This window comes from Balaenoptera physalus, assembly GCF_965194825.1.
Source record: "Balaenoptera physalus genome assembly, chromosome: 16".
NCBI classification, from domain to species: Eukaryota; Metazoa; Chordata; class Mammalia; order Artiodactyla; family Balaenopteridae; genus Balaenoptera; species Balaenoptera physalus.
The window spans coordinates 86,722,501-86,746,375 of NC_138898.1; the positions used below are offsets into that span (position 1 = coordinate 86,722,501).

A 23,875-nucleotide genomic window follows, 5' to 3' on the forward strand; every position below is an offset into this window, starting at 1 on the left:
CGCTAGGCCCGGCTAGCAGCTCGCCGAACGCCCACCTGAAACCATGCGCGCCGGGAGTTGGCGACGCGGACTGCGCCTGCGCAAGGTCGGCCAAGGCACACTTGGGATAGGTCGTCCGGGACGCGGAGACGGGTGCGCGGCGCGGCGGCGACGGGACCGGGGGTGACGCGGGGTCAGGACTGCGGGTGACGCGAGGCGGGGCGGGGGTGCCGTGGGCTCGGCGGCCGAGGTGGAGCCGCGTTCACTGGGTCGGACCCTTGGAGTGAGTTCCTCTTTGACCCTCACAGGAGCCCGGCCTCCGGACGAAGACTGGCCAGAGGGGCAGCGAGGGTCGCAGCCAGAGTCGGAGCCGGCGGCGTCCGCTGAGGAGACCGAAGCTCTAAAGGCCGGTGTGGAGAGGGGGCGGGTCGGCCTGAGGGTCCCGGGGAGCGTCCGGGGAGGGGCTGGTTCCCCAAGGGAGGACGGCGGCCCCGTGTCTCTAATTCAGGGGTTAGTAACCGGGGCGGGTTGACGAACTTGGGGAGGAAGGAATTACACCTTTATTGTCTCAGTGTGAGATTTAGCAAGTCCTTCCGTTACTGACCGAGTGGCGTTCGCTCTGCCCAAAACGAAGTCGCGATTGCAAATGGGGATGAGTGTAAATGATGGTTGGAGACAGAGTATCTGCAACTCCGACAAAGTCTTCTCCAGTTGTCGCTGCTTGGACATGACGATAAGACTTGTTATTTAATGCTGGAAAAAGAAGCATCTATACTAATAGAGCATAAGTTTGTTTTAAAGACATTTTGGTACCTGTATCAATATCAGTAATTAAAATTCTCTGTATTTTGATTAACGTGTGCAAACCGTTTATTTAATGTGGTCACTTGAAAATTTAAAATTACATACGGGCTCGCATTACGTTTCTCTTGGAGCTTCACCAGGTGCAGAATGGTAAAGGCCCTCTGCACTGGTGTCACTAGGGTGCTGGTCAAGAGAAGCTGTTTGATACCATTCATGGACTTGTGTTCAAAGCCAGCCAAGTTCCAGAGCTAGTGGATCTCGCCCACCACACTGCTGCAGGGCCCCCAGCAAGTCAGTCCCCTCCCTGGGCCACAGTTATTAATTTGTCCAACCTGCTGTCCCCTCTGAGGTCTTTCTACCTTCTAATATAACCAGGCCTTAAAATGTGTTCATGCTCGTTATTCTGATTTTTTTTTTCTTTTTTTTTAATTCAGGGAGCTTTCTTCTCTCTTCTTTGAATGAGTTTAAGTATTCATCTGTTTGGGGGAAAAACTTTTTGTCAACTGACAGAGTCCTTAAATTGGGCCGAAAGCTCTCAGAGTAAATAAAAACTTCCCCGAATTGTTTCTTAAATAACTAAAACTATTCATATTCTCCCATCAAAGTGAGTGCATGGCTTTGTTCATAGGGGGTATTCTGATATATATATATTTTAAATTAATTAATTAATTAATTTATGGCTGTGTTGGGTCTTCGTTTCTGTGCGAGGGCTTCCTCCAGCTGCGGCGAGTGGGGGCCACTCTTCATCGCGGTGCGCAGGCCTCTCACTATCGCGGCCTCTCTTGTTGCGGAGCACAGGCTCCAGACGCGCAGGCTCAGCAGTTGTGGCTCACGGGCCCAGTTGCTCCGCGGCATGTGGGATCTTCCCAGACCAGGGCTCGAACCCGTGTCCCCTGCATTGGCAGGCAGATTCTCAACCACTGCGCCACCAGGGAAACCCTCTGATATTTTTTTATTAAAGAGTTTCAAATATATAGACCAGGATCTCTAGCCTAACTGTGCAATAGAAGTATAATGTGAGCACGTATGTAATTAAAAATTTTTAAGTAGCCGCATTAAAGTTTAAAGATTGTGAAATCCGTCTCAAATTTTCTTTAGCCCAGTATATCGAAAATATTATCATTTCAACATGTAAAAAAATATGTAGTTTATCTTCTTTTTTTGTACTATAAGTCCTTGAAATCTGGTGTATAATTTACCTTTAAAGGCCATCTGCATTTAGTCTAGCCACATTTCAAGTGTCAATAGTCACATTGGACAGCACAGCTGAAGCCCATTTGTCCATGAATTTTGCAGAAGAGAAATGTTTAAGTTAACTTCCCTGTGCAGAGGCCCAGAATGCCAGTGTTTTTTTCCTAGTAAATGATAACGCTATAATTTTTTGAATACCTATTAAACCCCAGGCATTATGCTAAAAACATCTCATTTAATCCTTATGGCCTTGTGGTAAGGTGAGTGGGTCTTGCAGCTGAAGGAATTGAGGTCCAAGAAGGTCAAGTAATGGGCCCAGTCACTCAGCTCTGGCCAGGGCTCAGAGTCAGCTCTGACTTGAGTGCCCAGTCACTTAGGTCGTGGCTCAGTGATACAGATCAATAGTTTAGGTCTATCGAGTGCTCACCATGCCGCACCTGAACGCTGAGATCTGAGATTGAATCATTGCTATGGTGCTGTGTGGGCGATGTTATAGTTAACCCCAGTTTATAGCCGAGGAGACTGAGGCCAGAGCAGTGAGTGCCCAGGGACTCAAGGATGGTTGTTCGGTGTAGCTGAAATCTGAACCTAACCCTAACCCTAGGCCTACTTTCTAACCTCAGGGCTCGTGCTTGTACCCACCTTCTCGGTCTTCTTTCTGCCTTTTGTGACTATGAACTCGCGTTGACTTTCACTATTTTGCTGACCTATGCCAGGCCCTGGAGGGGAACGCCAGAGATGGACCTCGTGAGACTCTCGCGGCTCTTCTCCGGCCCCCGCCCCATGGGATTGGCCATCCTGCAGCACCCTGACCCCCTCAGAGCCAGGTGGGCCGGAGGCCGGGAGGGGCCCATGTGGCCAAGGGCCGCAGGGCTGATTCGGCTAGCGCCAGCAGCCTTCAGCAGCTCCCTCTCTCGGCTGCCCCTCGGCCCGCGGAGCCAGAAGAACACAGGCAGCCTGAGCTCTGACCCAGGCCAGCCCAGCCCCACGGCCACCCAGGAGGAAGGGGAGGAGGAGAGCTTTGGGACTCTTTCCGACAAATACTCCTCCCGGAGAATGTTCCACAAATCGACGGCCCAGTTGTATAACCTGCGGCTCAAGGAACAGAGTGTTGAAGAAGATGAGGAAGGGGAGCTGCAGCCAGAAGCATGGCAGGGCCCGAGAAACACCCCTTACTGGTACTTCTTTCAGTGCAAACGCCTGATCAAGGAAGGAAAGGTAGGGAACCTTTGGATTCTGCTGCTCCTGGCTCCTGCTTCCGCCGTGCCGCGATATTTTGTGATGGGCCGCCCAACCTTCCAGTCATCTCTAACGGGTGGGATGCTGAGGGCTCCTCTCTCCCCTCTGTCTTCACTCCCCCCTCGGTGCTGCACCAGGCGACCCACCAGCCTCCTGGCTTTCAGTGCCCCCTCCTTCATGCTGGTCCCATCTTCCTCTTGCCAGCTCGGCCATCCCGTGGACTCCCCATCTGTGTATTCAGCTGCCTCCTCACCATCTCCCTTATACTTACCCTCGGTGGCCTGCAATTTTTGTTCCCAACTTTGATTTCCCTACGCTTTCTTCATCTCACTCAATGGTAACCCCATTTTTCCATCCGCCCAGGCCACATGCCTTCAGGTCATCTCTGAGTCTTCTCTTTCTCTCACCAGCTCTAGCTTCAAAATTTCTCCCGCCCTAACTTCTCACAAGCCTACCCCTGAATGCCCAGGCCTAGCCTTCTCCTCGCCCCCCTCAGCTATTACGACACTTGTCTCTGGGCTCCCCGAGGCTCTCTCCACCTCTTTCCAGGATGTGGGCTCGCAGCATGGAGCCATCCCGTTAAAGCAGAGAGCAGGTGGCCTGACTTCTCTCTCCAGCTCTCCCAGTGTGTTCAGTGACACTGGGGATGTTCATTTCCTTAGGTATTGATAACGACATTCCATTTATATTTAAAAATCTCTTGGAGGTATATGTTGAAGCTTTGGTGAATGACGTGACAGGATGTCTGAAATTTGCTTTCAAAAATTCAGTTTGCAGGAGGAGTGCAGGGTATAGATGAAACAAGATTGGCCAAATGTTAATAGGCATTGTAGTTACACTATTCTCTTTACTTTTGTGTATATTTGAGATTTCCCATAATGAAAAATTGAGAAATAAAGAGAAGCCGGGGTCCTCACAATAGCTTATGAAGCCTGCAAGAACTGCCACCCGCCCTCCACTCCCGTTACCTCTCCACCCGCATCTCCCCTCCTTCACTTACTCTGCTGCAGCCTCCTCTCTGCTCCCACAGCTCCCAAGCACACTCCGGCCTCAGGGCCTTTGCACTGGCTGTTCCCTCAGAGAGCCACGTGGCTCCTTCCCTCACCTCCCTCAGATCTTTGTTCACCTGGGCATCGCCCCTGCCTCTCAGGGAGTTCCCCCATGGCAGTGGGGCCAGGAGCTCTCACAGGTGGTGGGAGACTGGTGGGCTTCCTTCCTGGCCACCGCGAAGGCCCATGGCTGCAGACCACGGGCACCAAGAGGCTGGTGGCAGAGGCCCAGGGTGGGTGTTTGTCTCCTGGGCAGGCCTGAGCTTGGTCTCAGCTAGGGTCCCGCAGCCTCAGTCTCCCTCCCTCTGCTGAGGGTCTCTGAGGCCACCCTGAGTCCCCCCCGTTGTGTCCTCCCCCCACCCCTCTTCCCCAGCTGGCCGAGGCCCTGGACCTGTTTGAGAGACAGATGCTGAAGGAGGAGCGACTCCAGCCCCTTGAGTGCAACTACACCGTGCTGATCGGGGGCTGCGGGCGGGCCGGCTACCTGAGGAAGGCCTTCCAGCTCTACAATGACGTGAGCATGGGCCTGGGGGCAGCAGGGGCCAGGCTCCGTAGAACATGGGCTTTGGGCCCCAAGAGAGCTGGGTGCAGATCCTGGATGTGTCACCTGCTAGTGCATCACCCCCTCCAGCCTCAGCTTCATCGTTCATAAAATGGAGGTGATCTCAGATAACTACGTGATGACGTGGAACGTCCTCCGGTGCCTGTCCGGGCCGTGGCAGGGCCCACCGGTCCCCTTCCTTTTCCACTGCTACTCCCAGTTAGTTTAGTTTGTGTTCCTTCTGTCTCACTCCCATCCTCACGCTACACACGGGTGCACACATGCACCTTTCTTCCAAAGCTGATCCTTTGAAAAAGGGCTTTTATTTCTCTTGGAAGATGGTTTTACTTTACATTCGCCCACCTCTGGGGTGTGTTGTATTTGTCATTCTCAGAGCCAGAAAGCTGCTTCCTTCATGAGTCGGGAAAGAGCTGTGCCTGAGAGGACCATAGACTCTAGCAGAAGTATTCCCATCTTCTCCTGTAGCCAGGAGCTGGGAACATCCTTTATTCCAGCAAGAATTCTTGGGAGCCCTAGTCTCGTCATTTGGGTCTGGCCCGTAGTAACTCCTTAGTACACGCTGTGGAATACGTGAACACACACAGAGCATCTGCCCATCCTTGAAGTTGGGATCACCGTCTTCCTTTTTCAGATGAGGAAACTGAGGCCTGGAGGGATGAAGTGCCATGTCTAAGGTTACCTCTCGAGAGAGAGTGCTGGACTTGGGAGCTGAGCCCAAAATGGCCTGAGAACAGGGTTCTGTACACTCTGCAAAAGCTGGTCACCTACCCACCGTCAGGTTGCCCTTCCCTGGGAAATAGCGAGTGCTTGGCTTTACCAGGAGTTTCTCAAACTCCGTCACCTGGAGGGCTTGATAAGCCCAGTGTCAGCCCGGGGTTTGTGACTCTGCGGGCGTGGGGTGGGGGACTCCTGAGACGTGCTGCAGGGACGAGCTCCCGGCTGCGGCTGCTCCCGGGGCCTCTCTCCCGTGATGCTCTCCCTGTAACAGCCTTTCCAGGTGACCGTATCACCCCCATTTTTCCAATGACGAGCTAACTTACGACCCCTCGGGTAGTAAACATTGGAGCTGGGGTTTGATTACCGCCCTCGTGCACCCTTTCCCAGACCAGATCCACCCCATGGATCTTAACAGTCAGGGTGGCCTGGTCGGCCACAGAGCAGGAGCGTTGGGGAGACCCTGCTGCAAAAGCACCCCAGGCCCGCCCAGGGTGGACTGCCGAGCACCATGGGGAGGACGGTTTCTTGTTTGGAGCATCTGCGGTGCGGGGTCAGTTCCCAGAGCCCCTCGGGCTGAGTCGGGTTCAGAGAGCCCAGCTCTGCGTGTCACTCGGCTGTGCGTTGTCACAGGCCCGGCTCCCAGGCCTGTTCAGTGCGGAAGCACAGCCCTCTCTAGCTTCCTCTCAGGGTGGCCATCGCCTGTGCGTCGGGCTGATCCCAGAGCCACCTCCAAGTTTCTCCCCGTCTCCACAGATGAAGAAGCGAGACCTGGAGCCCTCAGATGCCACCTACACAGCCCTGTTCAACGTCTGCGCTGAGTCCCCCTGGAAGGACTCCGCTCTGCAGAGTGCCCTGAAGTTACGGCAGCAGCTTCAGGCCAGAAACTTCCAGCTCAACTTGAAAACGTACCACTCCCTGCTGAAGATGGCCGCCACGTGCGCAGACCTCAGGATGTGCCTGGATGTGTTTAAGGTGGGACATCCCTTCCTTCCTGCTCCCCATTCGGGGCCAGTCCCACGTGGCAGGGTGTGGGGCTGTGTTGTCTGTGTTCCTCATGCAGGAAGGTTCAGGGGCCGATGAGACAAGCCCCGTACTGGGCTCTGGGGTTCACAGGTGAAGCCCGTGAGACCCTGTTGTCAGAGGCCTGGGTCTGGCAGGCAGAGAGGCCCCCAGCCCTGTGAAGGCGGTGGGTCGTGTGCAGTCCCGCCGGACGGGACTCCGCAATGCCGTACCAGAGGGTGGGCTTCGTGGCGCTGAAGATGAGCTAGTGCTCACTGAGGGGTCGTTCCAAAGGTCCTGTAAGGCAAGTCGTGTGCCCCCACTTCACAGACGAGGAAACTGAGACCAGGGAGCATGATGCCTTGCCCACACTCGTGCAGCGGGCCAGTGGTGAAGCTGGGACTTGAAGCCAGCTGTGTGCAATTCCAAAGCCTCATGTGCAGGGGTCAAAAGTGGCTGCTGGCGTGGCCTTTGCGGAGAGGCTGCAGAGGAGTGACCGGAGCAGAGCCAGGAAGAGAGGCCTGGGAAGGAGAGGAGGAGGGGGTGCAGGCAGCAGTTAGCTCTGCTCAGCAGCTGGTACTGAGCTGGCCCGGAGCCGGAGTCAGGCCCCACCCCTTCGAGAGACGCAGCCCTGAGCCTGACCTGGGATGTCTGCCCTTAGCCAGCCCCATCGGTCCTGGGCCTGGGCCTTGGCTCTTCTGCAGATTCTCATCCGGCCCTCTTTGTTTCCTCCCCCAGGAAATCATCCAGAAAGGACATGTGGTCACAGAGGAGACCTTCAGTTACCTGCTCATGGGCTGCATCCAGGACAAGAAAACGGGTTTCCGATATGCCCTGCAGGTCTGTCCCGCCTGGCTCTGCGTCCTGTCTCTCCTGTTGCCCTGCTCGCTCCCCTCCGTGTGCCTGTGTTGGGTGCAAGTGATGATCCTGTGTGCGCTACTTGAGCACTTGCTCCTGCCCTGTGCTGGGTGTTTTTATACTTGTGATCCTTTGGCCTTCCCAGAGCAGATGGCAGGGAGGGCGGGCACGCGGAGGAGGCGCGGCTGCTGTTCCAGTCGGGGCACGGCCAGCCCACGCTCTCCCACTCCGCTCACTGGCTCTCTGTGCAGCTGGCCCAGACCCGCTGAGCTACGGTCCCTGAAGGATGTCTGACCCATCCCCCACTCAGCGTCTCTGCGTGTGGGACCCAGGAGTCAGCATTCAGTCCTGAGAGAGCCTCACGGACGTTAAAGTTGAGACACGCTGCTCTAATCCCATCTCAGCGCCCCCCTTATCAAGTGTGGAGGCGGGATCAGCACTGGCACCACTGCTGCCTCCCCAGCTCCTCAGGGGTGGGAAGGACCTGGAGCTCACCAAAAGCTCTAACTTCAGGTGCGGCCCACAGACCAGCAGCCTCAGGCTCACCTGGGGCTTGTCAGAAATGCGGGGTCTCAGCCCCACACAGGCCTCGTGCAGCCAGATCGGCATTTCAGCAAGATCCCCAGGGGGTTGGTCTGCACAGAGTTTGAGCCCCAGTGATCTGGGACAGCCCTGGACCACGTGCCTCCCCTCTGCAGACCTCCTGGAAACAGTGGCTGCCGGCCATCCCCTGGCTGCTTGCCATCCCCTGGCTGCTTTATAGACAGGATCTGGTTCCTCCCTCTCTTTGGCCTCGATCTGTTCTAGTGAGAAGTAGTCTATCACGCTAGCAGCCGGTTTGTGTCATGCACTTGTTAAGCTGCCCAAGCTGGGCACCGTAGCCCCGTTTTAGAGACGAGGAGGCCGAGGCTCTGGAGGCTGAGTAACTTGCCCAACGTCTCACAGCCGCTAAGAAGCAGAGCTGCGATTTGAACCAAGAATCCCTCCTGCCACGGGATAGCGTCTGTGTCCCTGATAAACCTCAGTTCTGTCAGCGTTCCCCATGGAGGTGGCTTCCCAGACCCTTGCCCTCCTCAGGACCCTGTCTGGTGGGCTGCGGCCCTCTTGCGTGTGGCACCCACCTGGGCCTGGCCGGCCCTGACTCGTAGGCACACTTGACGTGAGCTCCTGGCTGCTGCCTGTGGCCTCCCACTGAGCCTCGTGGGGCATCTCGTGGCATCTGGGTGTCAGAGTGACTGCAGGTGGTCAGACTGCCCCCTTGAGAACACACAGGTGTGCTAGACTCCTCGCTGAGGGGTGAAAACGACCTCAGCTCGAGGGGAGACGGGCCTGCCCGGGCCCACAGCTTGTGGGGCGCTCTTCCTGGCAGAGGCCCCCCTCCGCCGGCGCCCACTCCGTGCTCTCGAGGAAGCTGAGGACGCCGAGTGGGGCAGGGCACACGGCAGGCACTCAGGAAGGGCAGCTGAGTTGAACCCTTAGGTCAGCCTGGACTCCTCCAGCACCTAGCCTCTCTGGCCGTCCCTCCGCAGGGGAGTAGGGAGAAGGGCCTGGGAGAGCCACAGAGATGGAAGTGCGACACGGTTTGGGGGTGAGCCAGAGGGGGGGAGGAGCGGCGCCCCGTGGAGGCCCCCAGGCTCTGGGGTTCTTAGTGGCCCAGAGCCTGGTGTCTTTCCCGTGTCGCCCCCGCCTCCACGTTTGCCGACTGGTTGCTGCCTCGCGCTGCCCGCTCTGCTGAGGGCTCTTCGGAGCGGGAGCCGGGGGTGAGGCCTGTCTCTCCTCGGCAGGTGTGGAGGCAGATGCTGAGCCTGGGGCTCCGGCCGAGCCGGCACGGCTACAACCTGCTGTTGGGGGCAGCTCGGGACTGCGGCCTGGGGGACCCGGCGGTGGCCTCGGCGGTGCTCCTGAGGCCCAGGGAGGAGATGGTCCTGCTCCAGCCCCCGGCAGGTGGGCGGCAGGCAAGGAGGAGAGACGGGGTCGGGGTGGACGATCGCCTGTCAGCCTGGCTGCACGTGGAGGCCCTGGAGAGGCAGCTGTTTCTAGAACCTTCTCAGGCACTTGAGGGGCCTCTGGAGCCTCAGGAGGCCGGAGCCCCCGGCAAGGCCCAGCCTGGGGTGGACACCAAGGCGGAGCCTGACCGCGCTGTGGCCCTCCGCTCTGCGGCCCCGGAGCCGCCTCCCTGGGGGCTGGAGGCCACCCTCCTGACCCCGGGGGCGGTCCCCTCGGCTGTGGTCTCCTTTGGGACCGTGACCACCCCAGCCGACAGGCTGGCCTTGATGGGGGGCCTGGAGGGCTTCCTGGGAAAGATGGCGGAGCATGGGCTTCGGCCCGACATCAAAACCCTCACGCTGCTGGCGGAGGTGGTGGAGCCCGGGGGCGCCGCAGAGTCCTCGCTGCTGACCGTCTTGGACGCGCACCACGTGGAGGCCGACCTGACCTTCTTCAACACGCTGATGAGGAGGAAGAGCAAGCTGGGCGACCTGGAGGGGGCGAAGGTGAGGGGCGCGGGGGGAGGCACGGGGCTCCCGGCTGGGCCCCTCCTCTCCTTCCCCCTCGGACCCTCCCCTGCCAGGTGTGTCAGCCGTTCCCGCGAGAGGGGCGCAGACTGTCCGGAGCCCCTGGTGAAAACCTGGGAATGAGGTGGTGAACCAGCCATCCTCCCCGCCCTCCCAGGGGGGCCACCCTTCAGCCCCGCCCCCGCCTCGGGGACATCCTCACACTCACTCTGTGCTGGATTCTGTTCTGAGAGCTTCACATCCACTCGTTTCTTTACTGGCCATAGCAGGAGGCTCCGCTGGCCTGTGGCTTTCCTCGTCTCACAGATGGCGACGTTGGGGCCCTCACGGGATTTTTGTCCATTCGTACAGCGTATTTCTGTGTGATGCCCCTTTTGCCAGAAGCTCTGACCTGGGCTCTCCTGAGAGCTGACAGAGGCAGCCTCTGCCTTCAGGCCCTCAGAGCAGAGCACAGCTTTCTCTAGAGCCCCTCCCTGGGCCCCGCCCTGACCCAGCCAGGTTGAGCAGGCATCCTCTTCCTCACCTCCTGCCCGGGGGCTCCCTCGGCCCGCACTTCCCATGCTGTTGTCGGCTTTGTCTCCTGCCCTGGACCGCAGGAGCGCCATCCCCTGAGGCCCCCGGTGCTCGATGGACGTCGAAGGCCCGAGTGCAGGGATGGATGGTGGCCGGGAGAGGAGCAGAGGGGGCAGGAACGTGACGGGCATTCGAAGAAGGGATGACCTGCTACAGACGGGCTGGAAGGCAGGGAGGACTCGCAGAGCAGCTGAAACCTGGGGAGCTGGGCCTTGAGGTGCTGACAGGACACCCGGCCCTTGAATGCTGGGCCAAGGCTGGTGCCCGGTGTGGTCGGCAGAGGGAGCCACGAGGCCTCGGAGCAGAGCCGGGCCCTGGCGCCTCCAGCATTCAGCCGCGCACGTGGGCTTCACCAGAGAAGGCTCTTGCCAGGGCTGCTGGACTACAGCTTACGGTGATGCCACGTCTGTCCCCACAGGCATTGCTGCCAGTCCTGGCAAAGAGGGGAATCGTCCCCAACCTGCAGACATTCTGCAACCTGGCCATCGGGTGCCACAGGCCAGGGGATGGCCTGCAGCTGCTTGCAGACATGAGGGTGAGCGGGCCCGGGCCCAGGCAGGCCCCGTGGTGCTGAAGAAGAAAGCTGGGGCGGGGATGTGGGGCGCGAGGGGGCCCTCCCGAACCGCCCAGGCCTCTGCCCTCAGGGTAAGCTGATGGGGGCGGGGCAGGGAGAGTGGGGTCGATCTAGCTGCGAGTGTGGAATGGTCAGTGGCCCAATTTGGGAGAAAGGAAACCCTGGTGAGGCGCTGCAGGAATGGGCGTTGAGGGCCAGGGGTGTTATGATCACCAAGGTGGTGGCCGTGGGGTGAGATTGAGGGGTGGGGGCAGGTCTTGGCCCCAACCCTCTAGAGGGATGGAGGCCATGATGGGAGCAGGGAGGGTACCAGAATTCTCGGGGGACGGGGGTGCAGTGAACCCACAGGAGGCGGTCTCCTGCCCTGAGGTGGTTTACCGCTGGAGTCTGTTGATCTCTGAGAACAACCCTCTACTTGCTGTCCAGGTTCTTCAGGGCTGAGAGGGCGGGGTCCTCAGCCACCTGGGATGGACCCGCCGAGTGGGGGACGTGGAGAGGGGCGTACAGCCGTTGCTACGAGGTCCTGCCCTTCTCGTCCCTGGTGGCTGGCTGCAGAGCAGGCCTGACTGGCAGGGTAGCTCCCCAAGCCCGACGTGCCACCGGTGGCCGCTCTGTCCCAGCCACTGCCATCATCTCGCTGACGGCGTGTCTGTGATGTTGCAGAAATCCCAGATGACCCCCAACGCCCACATCTACAGCACCCTTATCAACGTGGCCGTCAAGAAGCTGGACTACGCCTATCTCATCGACATCCTGAAGGACATGAGGCGGAACAGGGTCCCGGTGAATGAAGTGGTCATCCGCCAGCTGGAGTTCGCAGCCCAGTACCCACCCACCTTCGACCGGGTAAGTGCGCCAAGCTCTAACGTGCCCGTTGTCTCCCTAACCAGCGCCACCCCCCACCCCACCCAGTTCTGACCTGCTGGGATTGGCATCCTTTTGCTTTAAACTGTCGGTGGCTTCCCTTGGGGAAAATCCCAAACTCCTCAGACCACGGCCTGCGAGCCCCTGTTCACGTGGCTCATTTCATCTTAGGCCACTCCTCCCTCGGTGCACTGTCAGTCCCACGGCCTCTTCCCTGCCTCGGGGTTTTTGTATTCCCTCCACCTTGAATAGGCTGCCCAGCTTTTCACATGGCTGTGGTTCCTTCTCATCTGGTAGGTGTCGGCTCAGATGGCTCTTTCTCAGAGGTGCCCTGCTGGCGGCCCCCATACAAGCACTATTCCTTTTCACCATGTTTCACAGTCGGTAATTACACGCACACGTGTGTGACTCTTGCCTTGAGGAGATTGTAAAAGCCCCTAGAGGTGGAGACTGCCTGCCTTGCTCACCTGGGTCCCTGGTGCCTGCCTGTCGTCTGGTGCCCAGCATAGATTGTTGTTTGTCGAGTGAATGGGGACGGCAGGAGGGCAGCGACAGAATCTGATTTGTAACGGCCACTTCTCTCCTTGCTGTTCTGAGGATATCAGGCTCCGGGGCTTTGGTTTTTAGGTCCGCTGAGTCAGACCCTGTGCTGAGCACCTCCAGAGCAGCTGTGGCCTGACCTGGAGGGTGACAAGTCGGCCAGGACACACCAAGCCAGGGGATGTGGGGTCAGGGACGGCTGTGCAGGGGGGATGCTTGAAGGCTTAGTAAGAGCTAGTGAGACAGCGGTGGAGAGTATGCCGGAGGGCATAGCTGGGCATCTTTGAACAGCTGATTGTTAGTCTTATCTTACTGATGCCTCAGAGTTCTTTAAATATTCTGGACACTAGTCTTTTGTTGGTTCCATGTTGCAAGAATCTTCCGGTTGGGGGGTTGTCTCTTCACTGTGCAGGGCCCACTAGGGGTCTTCTCAGGTTCAATCAATAGTCACCAAACTACCAGAAGCCTAAAGCTTATTGTATTCAGCCATACGTTCATACTCCCTTATGGTGGACTTACTTCTATTTGTGATCATCAGGTTTTTGCTTCACGTACTTTCAGGCTCTGTTAGGTACAAGTTTAGAATTGTTAAACCTTTTGAATCAACCCTTTTATCATCATGTAGTAACGGTCTTTATCTCATACGTTTTGTCTGTTTTTTCTCTGGTCTTCTCTGTGTTCCTCTATCAGCTTTCTCCTGGTGTCTGCCTGGCACGTCTCGTTTCCTTTCCTTCTTCCCTCCTCTCCTGAGACCTCTGCAGCAGTGCTGAGATGACAGTCAGAGGGAGGCAATGCCTGTGCCTGTGGAGGCACAGCTGGTGGCGCCCAGCGATTCCAGCTGTGCGGGGCTGGGGCGCCACGCCTGGGTATAGGAGCACACACAGCAGCACAGACTCAGGAAGGGTTGTAGCGGATGGGAGAGAATCTGGGTCTGCCCCAGGGTACAACTTTGTTTCTGACCGTACACTGCTCGGTGTTGAGCAGCTTTTCTGCCCTCTCCCTTTGACCAACTGGAAGCAAGAACAGCTTCCCTGAGCCCTGAGCCAGCTGCCATGGTTTGGGGTCAGCGGTAGGTAGCATGCAGTGAGTCTAATCGTGGCCCCTCTGAGCCTTGGAACCCCACGCTTTTCCAATTACAGTACAAAGGGAGAAACACCTACTTGGAGAAGATTGATGGCTTCCGAGCTTATTATAAGCAGTGGCTGAAAGTGATGCCAGCAGAGGAAACCCCCCACCCATGGCAGAAGTTCCGGACCAAACCAAAGGGAGACCAGGACACCGTCACTGTGGCCGATGTGGACAGAGGCCCTGGGGGCAGGTGATGGGGAGACCCTGGGGGACCTCCAGCAGAGCTGGAACAAAGTGCATGGCCTTCACATGGCTCTGTGGGAGCCCCAAGAGTCCCTTTCATATTCAAGACACGTGAACGTGCCGGTGTAGCTGCAAGCTTGAGGGAAAGGTCTGGTCCACAGTAAGAGCTGCAGCTTTTTGCAGGCATTGGTCTGAGGTGCCCAACAAGTTCATGTCAAGTCCAAGAGCAGCTTGGGCCACCTTGGTATGTCATCTCAGGCCATCCTCGCCTGAGAGGTTGCCACCCCCATCACTGATGAGGAAAGTAAGTGCTCAAGGTCACACAGCACCTGTGAGGTGGAGTTAGGATCACGCCTTAAGGGCGACTGGTCTCCAGGGCTTGGCGCTGTCCCACTGGGTTCCACAGACTGCTGGCTCTGAAAGAAGGCAGGCAGGACCCAAAAGGTTTAATTAAGAGTTTTATTTCTACAAATCACAGCTGATGAACACCAAAGCCTTCACACGTAGAGACCATGCTCCTACTTGGGCCTGGGGAACTGCTCTGAGGAAGAGCTGCTCCCAGGAAAGGGTGGCGTGACAGGCAGAAACCTGCGCAGTCCAGAGTCCAGGGCGGAGAGGGGTCGGGCCCGACGGCCTCAGCCAGAGCAGCCCCGGCAGCCGCAGTGCGTGCACTCGATGATCCGACCCTGCAAACAGAGGACAGCTGAGACCCCGCGCCCCTGCCACAGGCCACATGCCCACACGCAGGAATCCTGCGGGAAGGGTGGCCACGGGACATCCACTCCCCACAGGACACTCCTCAGAAACCCTCCGCGACAGTGCTGGATGGGGACAATTCGGTTCCCTCGTGAAGATGGAAACAGCTGCTGTTGACACTGCAGTTACATCTCTATGTGGATTTAATTTATGCAAATTCAGTGTACACACTTGCTCCCAAAAAAGGAAAAAAAAAAATCTGTGTGAGTGATTCTTGTTATTCTGCAAAGCAAGCAGGGCACACCTACAGTGAGCTGGGGGTGGGTCTGCTACCGCCCAGGGGGCTCAGTGCCAGGGGCCTCAGGGCCTCCTCTGGGCTGGGGAACTTTCCACTGTGGCTCGGGAAGAAGAACAGTGTGTACTTGAATCAGTGTGGCAGCGGAACAGTCTTGTCCCCCAGGCCAGGTGTGGCCTAGTGTCTGGCCGGGGGGGCCCGCCCAGCAGACAAAAGGCCCCAGCGCAATGGTGTTTATTTTCCTTTTTCTTCTTTTTTGGAGGAGCAAGACTCTGGTCTAAGGAAACAAGATCTGATGGTGAAACCCAACTAAATCTGAAGCAGGCTCTGTTCCGGCCACAGGTCTGGGGCAGCAGCCCCAGCTAGACATCACCATGGAACCCCGGGGCTCTCGCAGGAGCAGGGCTTCTGCTGCTCTGCTACCCCTCCTGCCCTCGCCAGAGGCCAGCACCAGAGCCGCCCCTCAGGAGGCAGCCCGTGCTCGCTCTCCACTGCTCCACATGCCCGTCCTTGAGCTTCCAGATGGTTCAGGGGGACAGAGCTGCCTGCTGAGCTAAAGACCTTGGCCCAGAGCCGAAGCCCTACAAGCTGTAACTAGTGCTGCAGCGTGAAGGGACCTTGTGACGAGGGACTGTGTGAAAGAAGACATCTGGCCTGACCTCCCAGCGGGGCCCACGGCGGTCAGCTGAGGGGCCGCGCTCAAAGGCCGCTAACGGCCAACAGCCCAGCAACCCTTCCCTGCCTCCTGCAGCTCCACTTCAGAGGCGTCTGTGCGTGGAGCTGAGCTACTGCACCCCCAGCCGTGTTCCCCAGCCGCCCAGGAAGTGCTGGCAGGAGACACGGTGATGCTAACATTGAAGTGTCACTGGGAGGAAAAGGAGGCCTGGAAAAAAGGGCGGCTGAAGGGCAAGCACTGGAGGGAAAGGGACAAGCTCCTGCCGACTGGCCCACCCTCCCGGCCACCCTGGGGGTGGGTATCATCACCCCCATTTGGTTAAGTGAGGAAAGGAGCCCAATAACTTGCCCAAAGGAGGAGGTGGGACTGGCCCCCAGATGCAAGATCATTACTGCCAAACTCCCTGGCATGGATTCCTGACCAGAGGGTCTCACTCCTGGCGGGATGGCCAACCACAAAACAGAACAACATAAACCCCTTGTGGTCAACTAGGGCAGAATCCTGACAGTAACATCACACCCAGTCAGACATGACAGGGGTGGAGACATTACCACTTCCAGCTTGCTTTTGGGGACCCGGCAAATGCAGTTTGTCCCAAAATTGGTGTCCCGTGTCTGAATGCACCGCAGGCAGCATAGGTTCTCATATCCCTGCTTTTTCCATTTTGCGATCAGGTTTTTATCTGCATAGCCTTCTTTAATACAGTATTCATACAGTTCTGTCAAAAAGATGGGGAAAGGGCATCAGACCATAGTATAACAAAGCTCCCCCCACCCCTGGCCCATCACTACCCACCCTTAAAAAGAGTATTTAGCCTGGGGCTTCCCTGGTGGTGCAGTGGTTAAGAATCCGCCTGCCAATGCAGGGGACACGGGTTCGAGCCCTGGTCTGGGAAGATCCCACATGCCGCGGAGCAACTAAGCCCATGCGCCACAACTACTGAGCCGGTGCTCTAGAGCCCGTGAGTCACAACTACTGAAGGCCATGCACCTAGAGCCCATTCTCTGTAACAAGAGAAGCTACCGCAATGAGAAGCCTGCGCACAGCAACAAAGAGTAGCCCCCACTCGCCACAACTGGAGAAAGCCCGTGCACAGCAACGAACACCCAATGCAGCCAAAAATTAAAAAAAAAAAAAGTAGCCAATGTTGGCCTGGCTCCTTTCCTTTTTTTGGTGGTAAGAAACATGATGACACTTGCTGAGGTTTCAAGAATTAAATAAATCTGAAAGCTACTCAAGTTGGGAAGGTCAAGAGAGAATTTGGCCAATTACCTCTGCTTATGGCTTTCCGCTTGTAGAAGAGGTCAAAAATATAGCGGGTTTTCTGGTGATGGATCCTAAAGATGGGCCACAGAGATTCCACTTTCCTCTTTCCCTCGTGAGGTTCTGTTTCAGCTGGAGAGAAAACACATGTGTTTGTTTTTTGGGGGATAGGGTAGTCTGCATAGGATACAGTGTTTTTTTTTAATAAGTAGGGATAAAGAATAAATACTTTGTACCCACTAGGATGGCTATAATCAAAATGACAAGACAGTAATAAATGTTGGCGAGGATGTGGAGAAATCAGAATCCTCATACACTGCTGGTAGGAATGTAACATGATGCAGCTGCTATGGAAAAGTCTGTCAATTCCTCAGGAAGTTAAACAGAGTAACCATATGACCCAGGAGTTCCACTCCTAGGTATATACCCAAGAGAACTGAAAATGCGCTTGCACACAAAAACCTGTACATGAATGTTCATGGTAGCCAAAAAGTAGAAATCACCCCAGCATCCATCAACTGATGAATGGTTAAAATGTAATCTATCCACATGATGGAATATTTTTCAGTTATAAAAAGTAATGAAGTACTCACACATGCCACAACATGGATGACTGTTGAACACGTTATGCTCAGTGAAAGAAACCAGTCCTCACAGACCACCTATTGTATGACTCTGTCTATACAGACAGAAAGTAGATTAGTGGTTGCCTAGATCAGGGAGACCCCTGCCAAAGGGGATGGGGTTTCTCTGCGGGGTGATAAATACTGTAAAACTGACCATGGTGATGGTTGCCTAACTCTGTGAACACACTAAACGCTGCTTAACTGAATACTTTAAAAGGCTGAATTTTACAGCATATGATTTAAGGCTCATTAGGGCTGTTTTTTTTTAAGATAAAGCAAAAGGTAAGCCACATGACTTAAACATTAATTGCTTTAAATTAAAAATGCCTTTTAAATTAGATAAATTAGAAAGCAAAGGTTTTAAAAAATCAAAGACAACCTCTGTTAATACCCGGGTCTCTATCCTTCCAGACCTATTTCTCCAGCATAATAATTTCTCAAGATAATTCTGGACCTACAGATGGGCATACTAATAATCTTTTAAGGCACCTCTAATTTCATTTCCCAACCAAAATCGTTTAGGGAAAAAAGAAAAAAAAAAAAAAAAAAAAAGACAAGTCTGAAAGTTCTTAGCATGGCGAGCCTGCAGGAAATAATGGCTCTATCAAGACATGTAGGATCAGGTAGCAGCTTGCACCTGCCAAAAGGCAAGTCTTTCTCTTAGCATTACAAGCTGATCTTTGTCACCTCTTCTCGGTTTTTAGGGCAGAGGAGAAAGGTGAGAAGGGTTAAGAAACCTATACCTCCATTTCTCCAACACCGAGGCTGTTCTATTACCTAGAATTTGTAATTCAGCTCAATAAACAGGATTCTGTGATCCAAGTAAAAGGTGTTGAGGACTTAGCAACACTGCGTGTCTGCTATGGGCGAGGCCATGCTCCAGGTGCCCAAGATACGGCAGTGGGCAAGACACAGAAACCACAGAGCCATGATCTGAGAGGGAAGCAGATCCGCCCCTGGTGGTTAAGTGGTAACGGCCACAGAAACGAAGGGAACAAGGAAGGGGATGGCGAGCAGGGAAAGAGGGGGACTGCCACTTTATACTAGTCATCAAAGGAGACATCCGCTCAGAGACCTTAAGAAACAAGACGTGCAAGGTGCGCTGAGGGGGTGGGCAAAATGGGTGAAGGTGGTCAAGGGTACAAACTTCCAGTTATAAATAAGACCTGGGGAATCTATAGCATGGTGACTATAAAGTTAATGATACTGGGGCTTCCCTGGTGGCGCAGTGGTTGGGAATCTGCCTGCCAATGCAGGGGACACGGGTTCGAGCCCTGGTCTGGGAAGATCCCACATGCTGTGGAGCAACTGGGCCCGTGAGCCACAGTTGCTGAGCCTGCGCGTCTGGAGCCTGTGCTCCGCAACAAGAGAGGCCGCGACAGTGAGAGGCCCGCGCACCGCGATGAGGAGTGGCCCCCCCTTGCCGCGACTGGAGAAAGCCCTCGCACAGAAACGAAGACCCAGCACAGCCATAAATAAATAAATTAATTAATTAAAAAACAAAAAACAAAAAATACAACTGTGACTTTCTTAGTTTGAAGTATGCATTAAAGCACATTTAAAAAGTTAATGATACTGTATTGTATATTTGAAAGTTGCTATGAAAGTAGATCTTAAAAGTTCTTATAAGAAATCAACTATGTGAGGTGATGGGTGTTCACGAAACTTGTGGTAATAATTTCACAATATAGTCATATATAAAATCATGTTGTACACCTAAAACAATACATTGTATGTCAATTATATCTCAATTTAAAAGAAAAAGGGAAAAGAGGGGCAAACATGTTTACAAGGCAGAGCCAACAGCAATGAAAGGCCCTGAGGTGGGACTGTAGCTGCGGGTCAAGGGGCAGCAGTGTGGCTGGGGAAGGGGGGGAAGGGGACGGAGTTCAAGGGGTGCGGGGAGAGTGTGTCTGACCTGGAAGGCCACAGAAGGACTTGGCTTTGCTCTGATCGGGGGATGAACCACCGCAGGGCCCTGAGCAGAGGGTGATGTGATCTGACGTACAACCTCAAGCCCTCACCCTGGCGGCCCCGTGGAGAAGACTGCAGGGCGAGCGGAAGCAGGAGGCTGCTGCAGGCACCCAGGTGACAGGTGAGGGTGGCCTGGACCAGGTGGTGGGGTGGAGGGGCTAAAAGGAGTCGGATTTTAGATGCGTGAATTCTCTAAGGTTTCAATAAGGATAACTTCAAACATACACAAAAGAAAACAGTATATTGAACTCCCAAGTACCTTCCACCCAGCTTCAACAATTAACATTCAGGTATTTGTATTTCATCTGGTTCTCCCTACTTTTAGGAGTTGGGGGAACTGGAGTATTTTAAAATGAAACTTCTAGTGTTGAGTCAAGGCTGGAGAAGACATTTGTTCACCGGAGTCGAGAGTGTTTCGGAAAGCCACGTGACTAGATGGGATGACTGAGGGAAGGGGGGGTGGGGGCCATGGAGCTCCTCAGGCTGCCATCCTGGACGTGGAACCTTCCTGTGCTTCTGAGTCATCTCTCAACATTTTAATCGTAGCATCACCCACATTTTAAAAATTTCTTTTTGGGCCCATTTTCACAAGGTCACGTGAACATTCTTGGATATCATTTTGTACAGGTTCGCACACACAGTAGAAGGCAGCTTTCAGTGGGCGATGTGGAGTCCTGCCGCTAGGAGGGTATGAAAAGAGGCCAGAGGTAGGGGACACTGTGGCACAGACGAGACTTAGGTTTCTGCCTCTTTGCTAATGCCCCAAACTGCCTATTAACTTCAAATTTCAATTAGTTTAAAGTACTTGTAAAAGCAAAGTTATTTACAAGTCCTCGTTACAGCCCATGGAGATAGCGCCGTTATTTCTCCGTCACCCATAAAACCCCTGCCACACATAACTTCCCCCATCTCTGCCCCTTAGTCCCTATAAGCAGGCTCTTTTTGTTCGGGGACTTATAGGGCAACAGTGGCTATACAAAAACTTGAGTAGCAAGCTAAGAGACATAGAAAGAGCTGGGCAGTTGTGCTGAGCTAGGAAATAACAGGGACAAACTAGGAGAAAACAGGAATTTTCCTTCCTAAGATAAGAGGACCAACTGCTTCAATAAGTGTGAGTTGTCCTGTAAATGGCCCTCAATCAGAAGGACAGGCCTGGCAATGCCACTGGCTTTGGGCCTTTGTGGGCCCAAGGCTCCTCCATGGCCTAGGAGTGTGGCCGCAGATCCCACAGGCAAAACTTGCGCGGAAGGCTACAAACTGGAGGCTGGCAGCCTCCACCAGCCTGAAGGCAGGCTTTGCTTGGCTCCTCCCACAGACACTTTTAAGTTTGAATTTTCAATTAGAAGAGTTCACACAGAAAAGCTGAATTTCTGCTTATCTTGGAAAAAGAAAAACACTCAGCAAATCTGGCAAAGCTGAGGCTGCATCCCACATGGTAAATGGCCCTGGGTGAGTAGCAGCTTCTCCCCACCCCCAGAGCTCCCTACTGTTCCCAACACTAAAGCCAGCTCTGGTACCACCTGCCATCCACTCTGTTTTCTTTATAGTGGAAGCGAGAGCAACATGAAACTAGGTCTTAAAACATGTGTATCAAAAATGGGAAAGCAGAGAAGAACTATATGTTTAAATAAAAACAAGAGAAAGAATACTTCTTTTGACGGTAAAGAATATCACATCTAAATGCTCTCCCTCCAAAAAGTCACCCCTTAAAAAGAGGAAGTAGGTTTATTTGCAAAGACTCACAAAAATCTCTTCTATTACAGCAATCTCTAAGTTCCTTTATGTTGAATAAAGATCTGTTTGGGGAAGAAATCTCTCAGCCCAAAATGACCTGATTACTGCAAGTTCTGGGTATTTAATAGAAGTTACCTGATACAGTCAGCTTCAAAGGAAGCAAAGTAACTTAACACCCACTTACTACTTATTGCTAGAGGTATGACTTCATAATAACAAAGGTTAGATTAATTACCAAAAACCTTAAAAAAAAAAAAAAAGATCGCTTTAAAAAGCAATTCAGTAAGTGGTTATACTGTGATAGGGCCGACAGATGCTTGTGGCTTCAGATAAAATTTCCCAAAACTGCACACTACACTGACTCACAAAGTGCAGGATCACACAACATTTAGAGGGAAGTGAAGATGGTGCATTCTGGAAAACTGGTAGATGATGCGAAAACAAAGTGATGATGAAAACAGAGACTCACAAGAAAAATCTGAATAAAAATGTTTCAGAAAATTTGGAAGTGAAAAAGAACAGGATTTCCCTAGTAAATATGTTTTGTATGATTTTAAATATACCTCTAACCAACACAGCAAATAATTATAGGTAGACTACTTGATCTATACTCCCTAAAGCTCTTATATTCAAAAACATTTTTGAGGACCTTTTCATTTGTATTATCTTACTTTCTGGCATTTATAGTATTCCTATCAGTTAATAAGCAAACAAAACATGTCAGTGTCAGGAGGCCACAGTGGTACAGCCTGTCTCTTCCCATTTATCCTTGCATTTATGCCTGGCCCCTTGAAGCATGTAAGCCTGTGACCCTTGGACACAGCCCACTCAGACAGGAACTCCCCGACTCACCTTCTCTCATCTTTTGATCTAATTCATCCAATGTTGGCTCGATCAACTCCCAGCCATCTGGGGGAGCTTTCCGGCTTCTTTTGACTTTAGGCATTTTTTCCCCAGAAGATAATCTGCAAGGATCTGTGGGGAAAAAAATTAAACGAATTGGTTTCTGAGCCTCAGATCCCCAAAAGACTTCACAAGCCACAACTCTGGTGCACACTCATGTCCCTAAATCTGTTTCCTCATCTGTAAAGGGGGGATAATAGAATCTACTTATGGGGCCATTGTGAAGATTAATTATATGTAACATGCCTGGCATTTAATGTGTGCTTACTAGATTTTTGCTGTTATCATTAACTGACATCAACTATGAGCCTGTCCCTGTACGAGAACATAGAACAAAGAATAAGACACACACTGTCCCTGAGAAGGTGATATTCTAGCAAGGAAATACAAAGTGAAAAGGGAATTCCAACACAGTGTGAGGAAGACTATGGTTGGGAGAGCGAAGAAGATGAGTGTTTAAAAAGGATAAAGACAGTGTGAAACCAAAGTACCTTAGGGTCTGTTTCCCAAGAGTGTATGTAGCAGAAAGAAAGATCTCTGGTCTCTTCAGTTACAGGCTTAGGTTCTTGGCCAGCTGTGACTTTGGAGAGGTCACCTTCCCTCTCTGGTCCTCAATCTTGTCTATAAGACGAGGACAGTGTATTAGCCGGATGGCCAAAGTCTCTTAAACCCAACAAACACACTACATAAAGGAAAGTCATGTAAAGCCCAACAACAGACCCGTGCAAATCTACATAGCAAGTTATTTTTCAAACCGCATGGCATTTCCTAGGTGGCAAAGAACTCAGGTTAATGATCTCATCTTTAAGCACAGCGGACTCCTCTCTCCCAAGTTCATTGAGTTCCTCCCCCCTGTAGGGTGCCTGACAAGTTTATGAAGCCCCGCCCCTCCCTTTCATGAATTCTCCGTAACAACCTTACAGATGAAGATCAAACTACAAGAGGTAAACTCAGGGTCGCACACAGCTGGGAAGTGGAAGAGTCCGACTCTAATCGGGGGCTCCTGACTCCCAAATCAGTGGTCTTTGCACTTGTCTCCCCTGCTATGAAGCTAGAGACGGATGGAATCTGGTCCCTGTCCCAACGCGCAAGGGCTGGGAGGACAAAGACACGGGAATGACCACTCTATTAAGACCCAGGGAGATTCGAGGGCCTGGCCCAGCCGGGGAGTCACAGGAGGCCTCCCAGGGGAGGTAACAGCTAAGAAGTAACCAGATCAAGGAGAAAGAGGTGCGGGGCCGTAAAAGAGAGGTGGTAGCGCTCGGAAGAGGCGACGAGCGGAAAGGCGTTCGGAGGGAGGGAGGGAAGACGTTACAGCCCGGGTTGTAAGAAAGGCCCAGAGAGACGACTGCATCTGAACCGGGCTTACGAGAACAAGCAATATTTAGACAAAAAAAGTTCCAGGCGGAGAAAAAAAAGCATGGAAAATAAAGGGGGAAAAAAGCCTAGAAGCAAGGGAACCCCCCAAATCTCTCATCCCTTCGGCCGAACGAGCAAAGAGCCGCCTCCTCTCTGGAACTCACTTCGACCTCCCGGTCCAGAGGCCCGAACCCGTCCCAGTTCAGCTGTTCAGATCGCCCTTCTGGACCAATGCAGACCTCCGATCCCTGGCCCCAGCAGTCACCAAGGTACTCGAGAACAGAGGAGAAACACTCACCACGTCCTCCGTCGCCGTCGGACGCCCCTTCTCTTATTGCCTGCCTCCGCTTCCGAAGTTATCCCTTCAGGATGAGGTTCTCGCGGAGCCCCGCCCCACCTAGCGCGGAAATTTCGTTATCTTAGGTGTCCGCAGCTCTGCCTGTACAGAATTCCAGGGCCGCTGTCGCCTTTTGCCCTCACTTCCCGGGCGGTGACTGGCAGGCTTACGCGCTTCTCCCGGAGCGGGGGCTGAGGGTTCTATTGTCCAGTAGCGCGCGTGCGAGCCTGGGCTCAGGC

The 23,875-nt window shown here is 53.9% G+C and overlaps 2 protein-coding genes across 17 annotated transcripts; one reads left to right on the forward strand and one right to left on the reverse strand.

Moving 5' to 3' along the window:
- The first annotated feature begins 36 nt into the window (after positions 1 to 36).
- On the forward strand, positions 37 to 15,165 carry LOC309645156 (pentatricopeptide repeat-containing protein 1, mitochondrial-like). 11 transcript variants are annotated; one of them, XM_082429849.1, is made up of 11 exons: positions 37 to 172; positions 288 to 389; positions 2,691 to 3,192; positions 4,636 to 4,776; positions 6,295 to 6,513; positions 7,279 to 7,380; positions 9,183 to 9,890; positions 10,903 to 11,019; positions 11,722 to 11,904; positions 13,602 to 13,780; positions 15,027 to 15,164. In XM_082429849.1, the coding sequence occupies exons 3-11, from the start codon at positions 2,713 to 2,715 to the stop codon at positions 15,043 to 15,045; spliced, it is 2,148 nt and encodes a 715-aa protein (XP_082285975.1). In that variant the 5' UTR covers positions 37 to 172; positions 288 to 389; positions 2,691 to 2,712; the 3' UTR covers positions 15,046 to 15,164. The 11 variants fall into 11 exon arrangements, with proteins under 11 accessions (XP_082285975.1, XP_082285965.1, XP_082285968.1 ...); XM_082429839.1 differs by having other exon boundaries at positions 13,602 to 13,776; positions 15,027 to 15,152; XM_082429842.1 differs by having other exon boundaries at positions 288 to 385; positions 13,602 to 13,776; positions 15,027 to 15,152.
- BUD31 (BUD31 homolog) lies at positions 13,782 to 23,788 on the reverse strand (the record flags this gene model as incomplete). Of its 6 annotated transcripts, XM_082429873.1 has the most annotated exons (6): positions 23,598 to 23,704; positions 22,432 to 22,561; positions 21,890 to 22,012; positions 16,713 to 16,835; positions 15,992 to 16,158; positions 13,782 to 14,459 (listed from the first exon to the last, which is right to left on the reverse strand). In XM_082429873.1, the coding sequence occupies exons 3-6, from the start codon at positions 21,981 to 21,983 to the stop codon at positions 14,409 to 14,411; spliced, it is 435 nt and encodes a 144-aa protein (XP_082285999.1). In that variant the 5' UTR covers positions 21,984 to 22,012; positions 22,432 to 22,561; positions 23,598 to 23,704. The 6 variants fall into 6 exon arrangements, with proteins under 6 accessions (XP_082285999.1, XP_082286000.1, XP_082285995.1 ...); XM_082429874.1 differs by lacking the exon at positions 22,432 to 22,561 and having other exon boundaries at positions 23,598 to 23,694; XM_082429869.1 differs by lacking the exon at positions 13,782 to 14,459 and having other exon boundaries at positions 15,929 to 16,158; positions 23,598 to 23,788.
- Between the last annotated feature and the right edge of the window lie 87 nt (positions 23,789 to 23,875).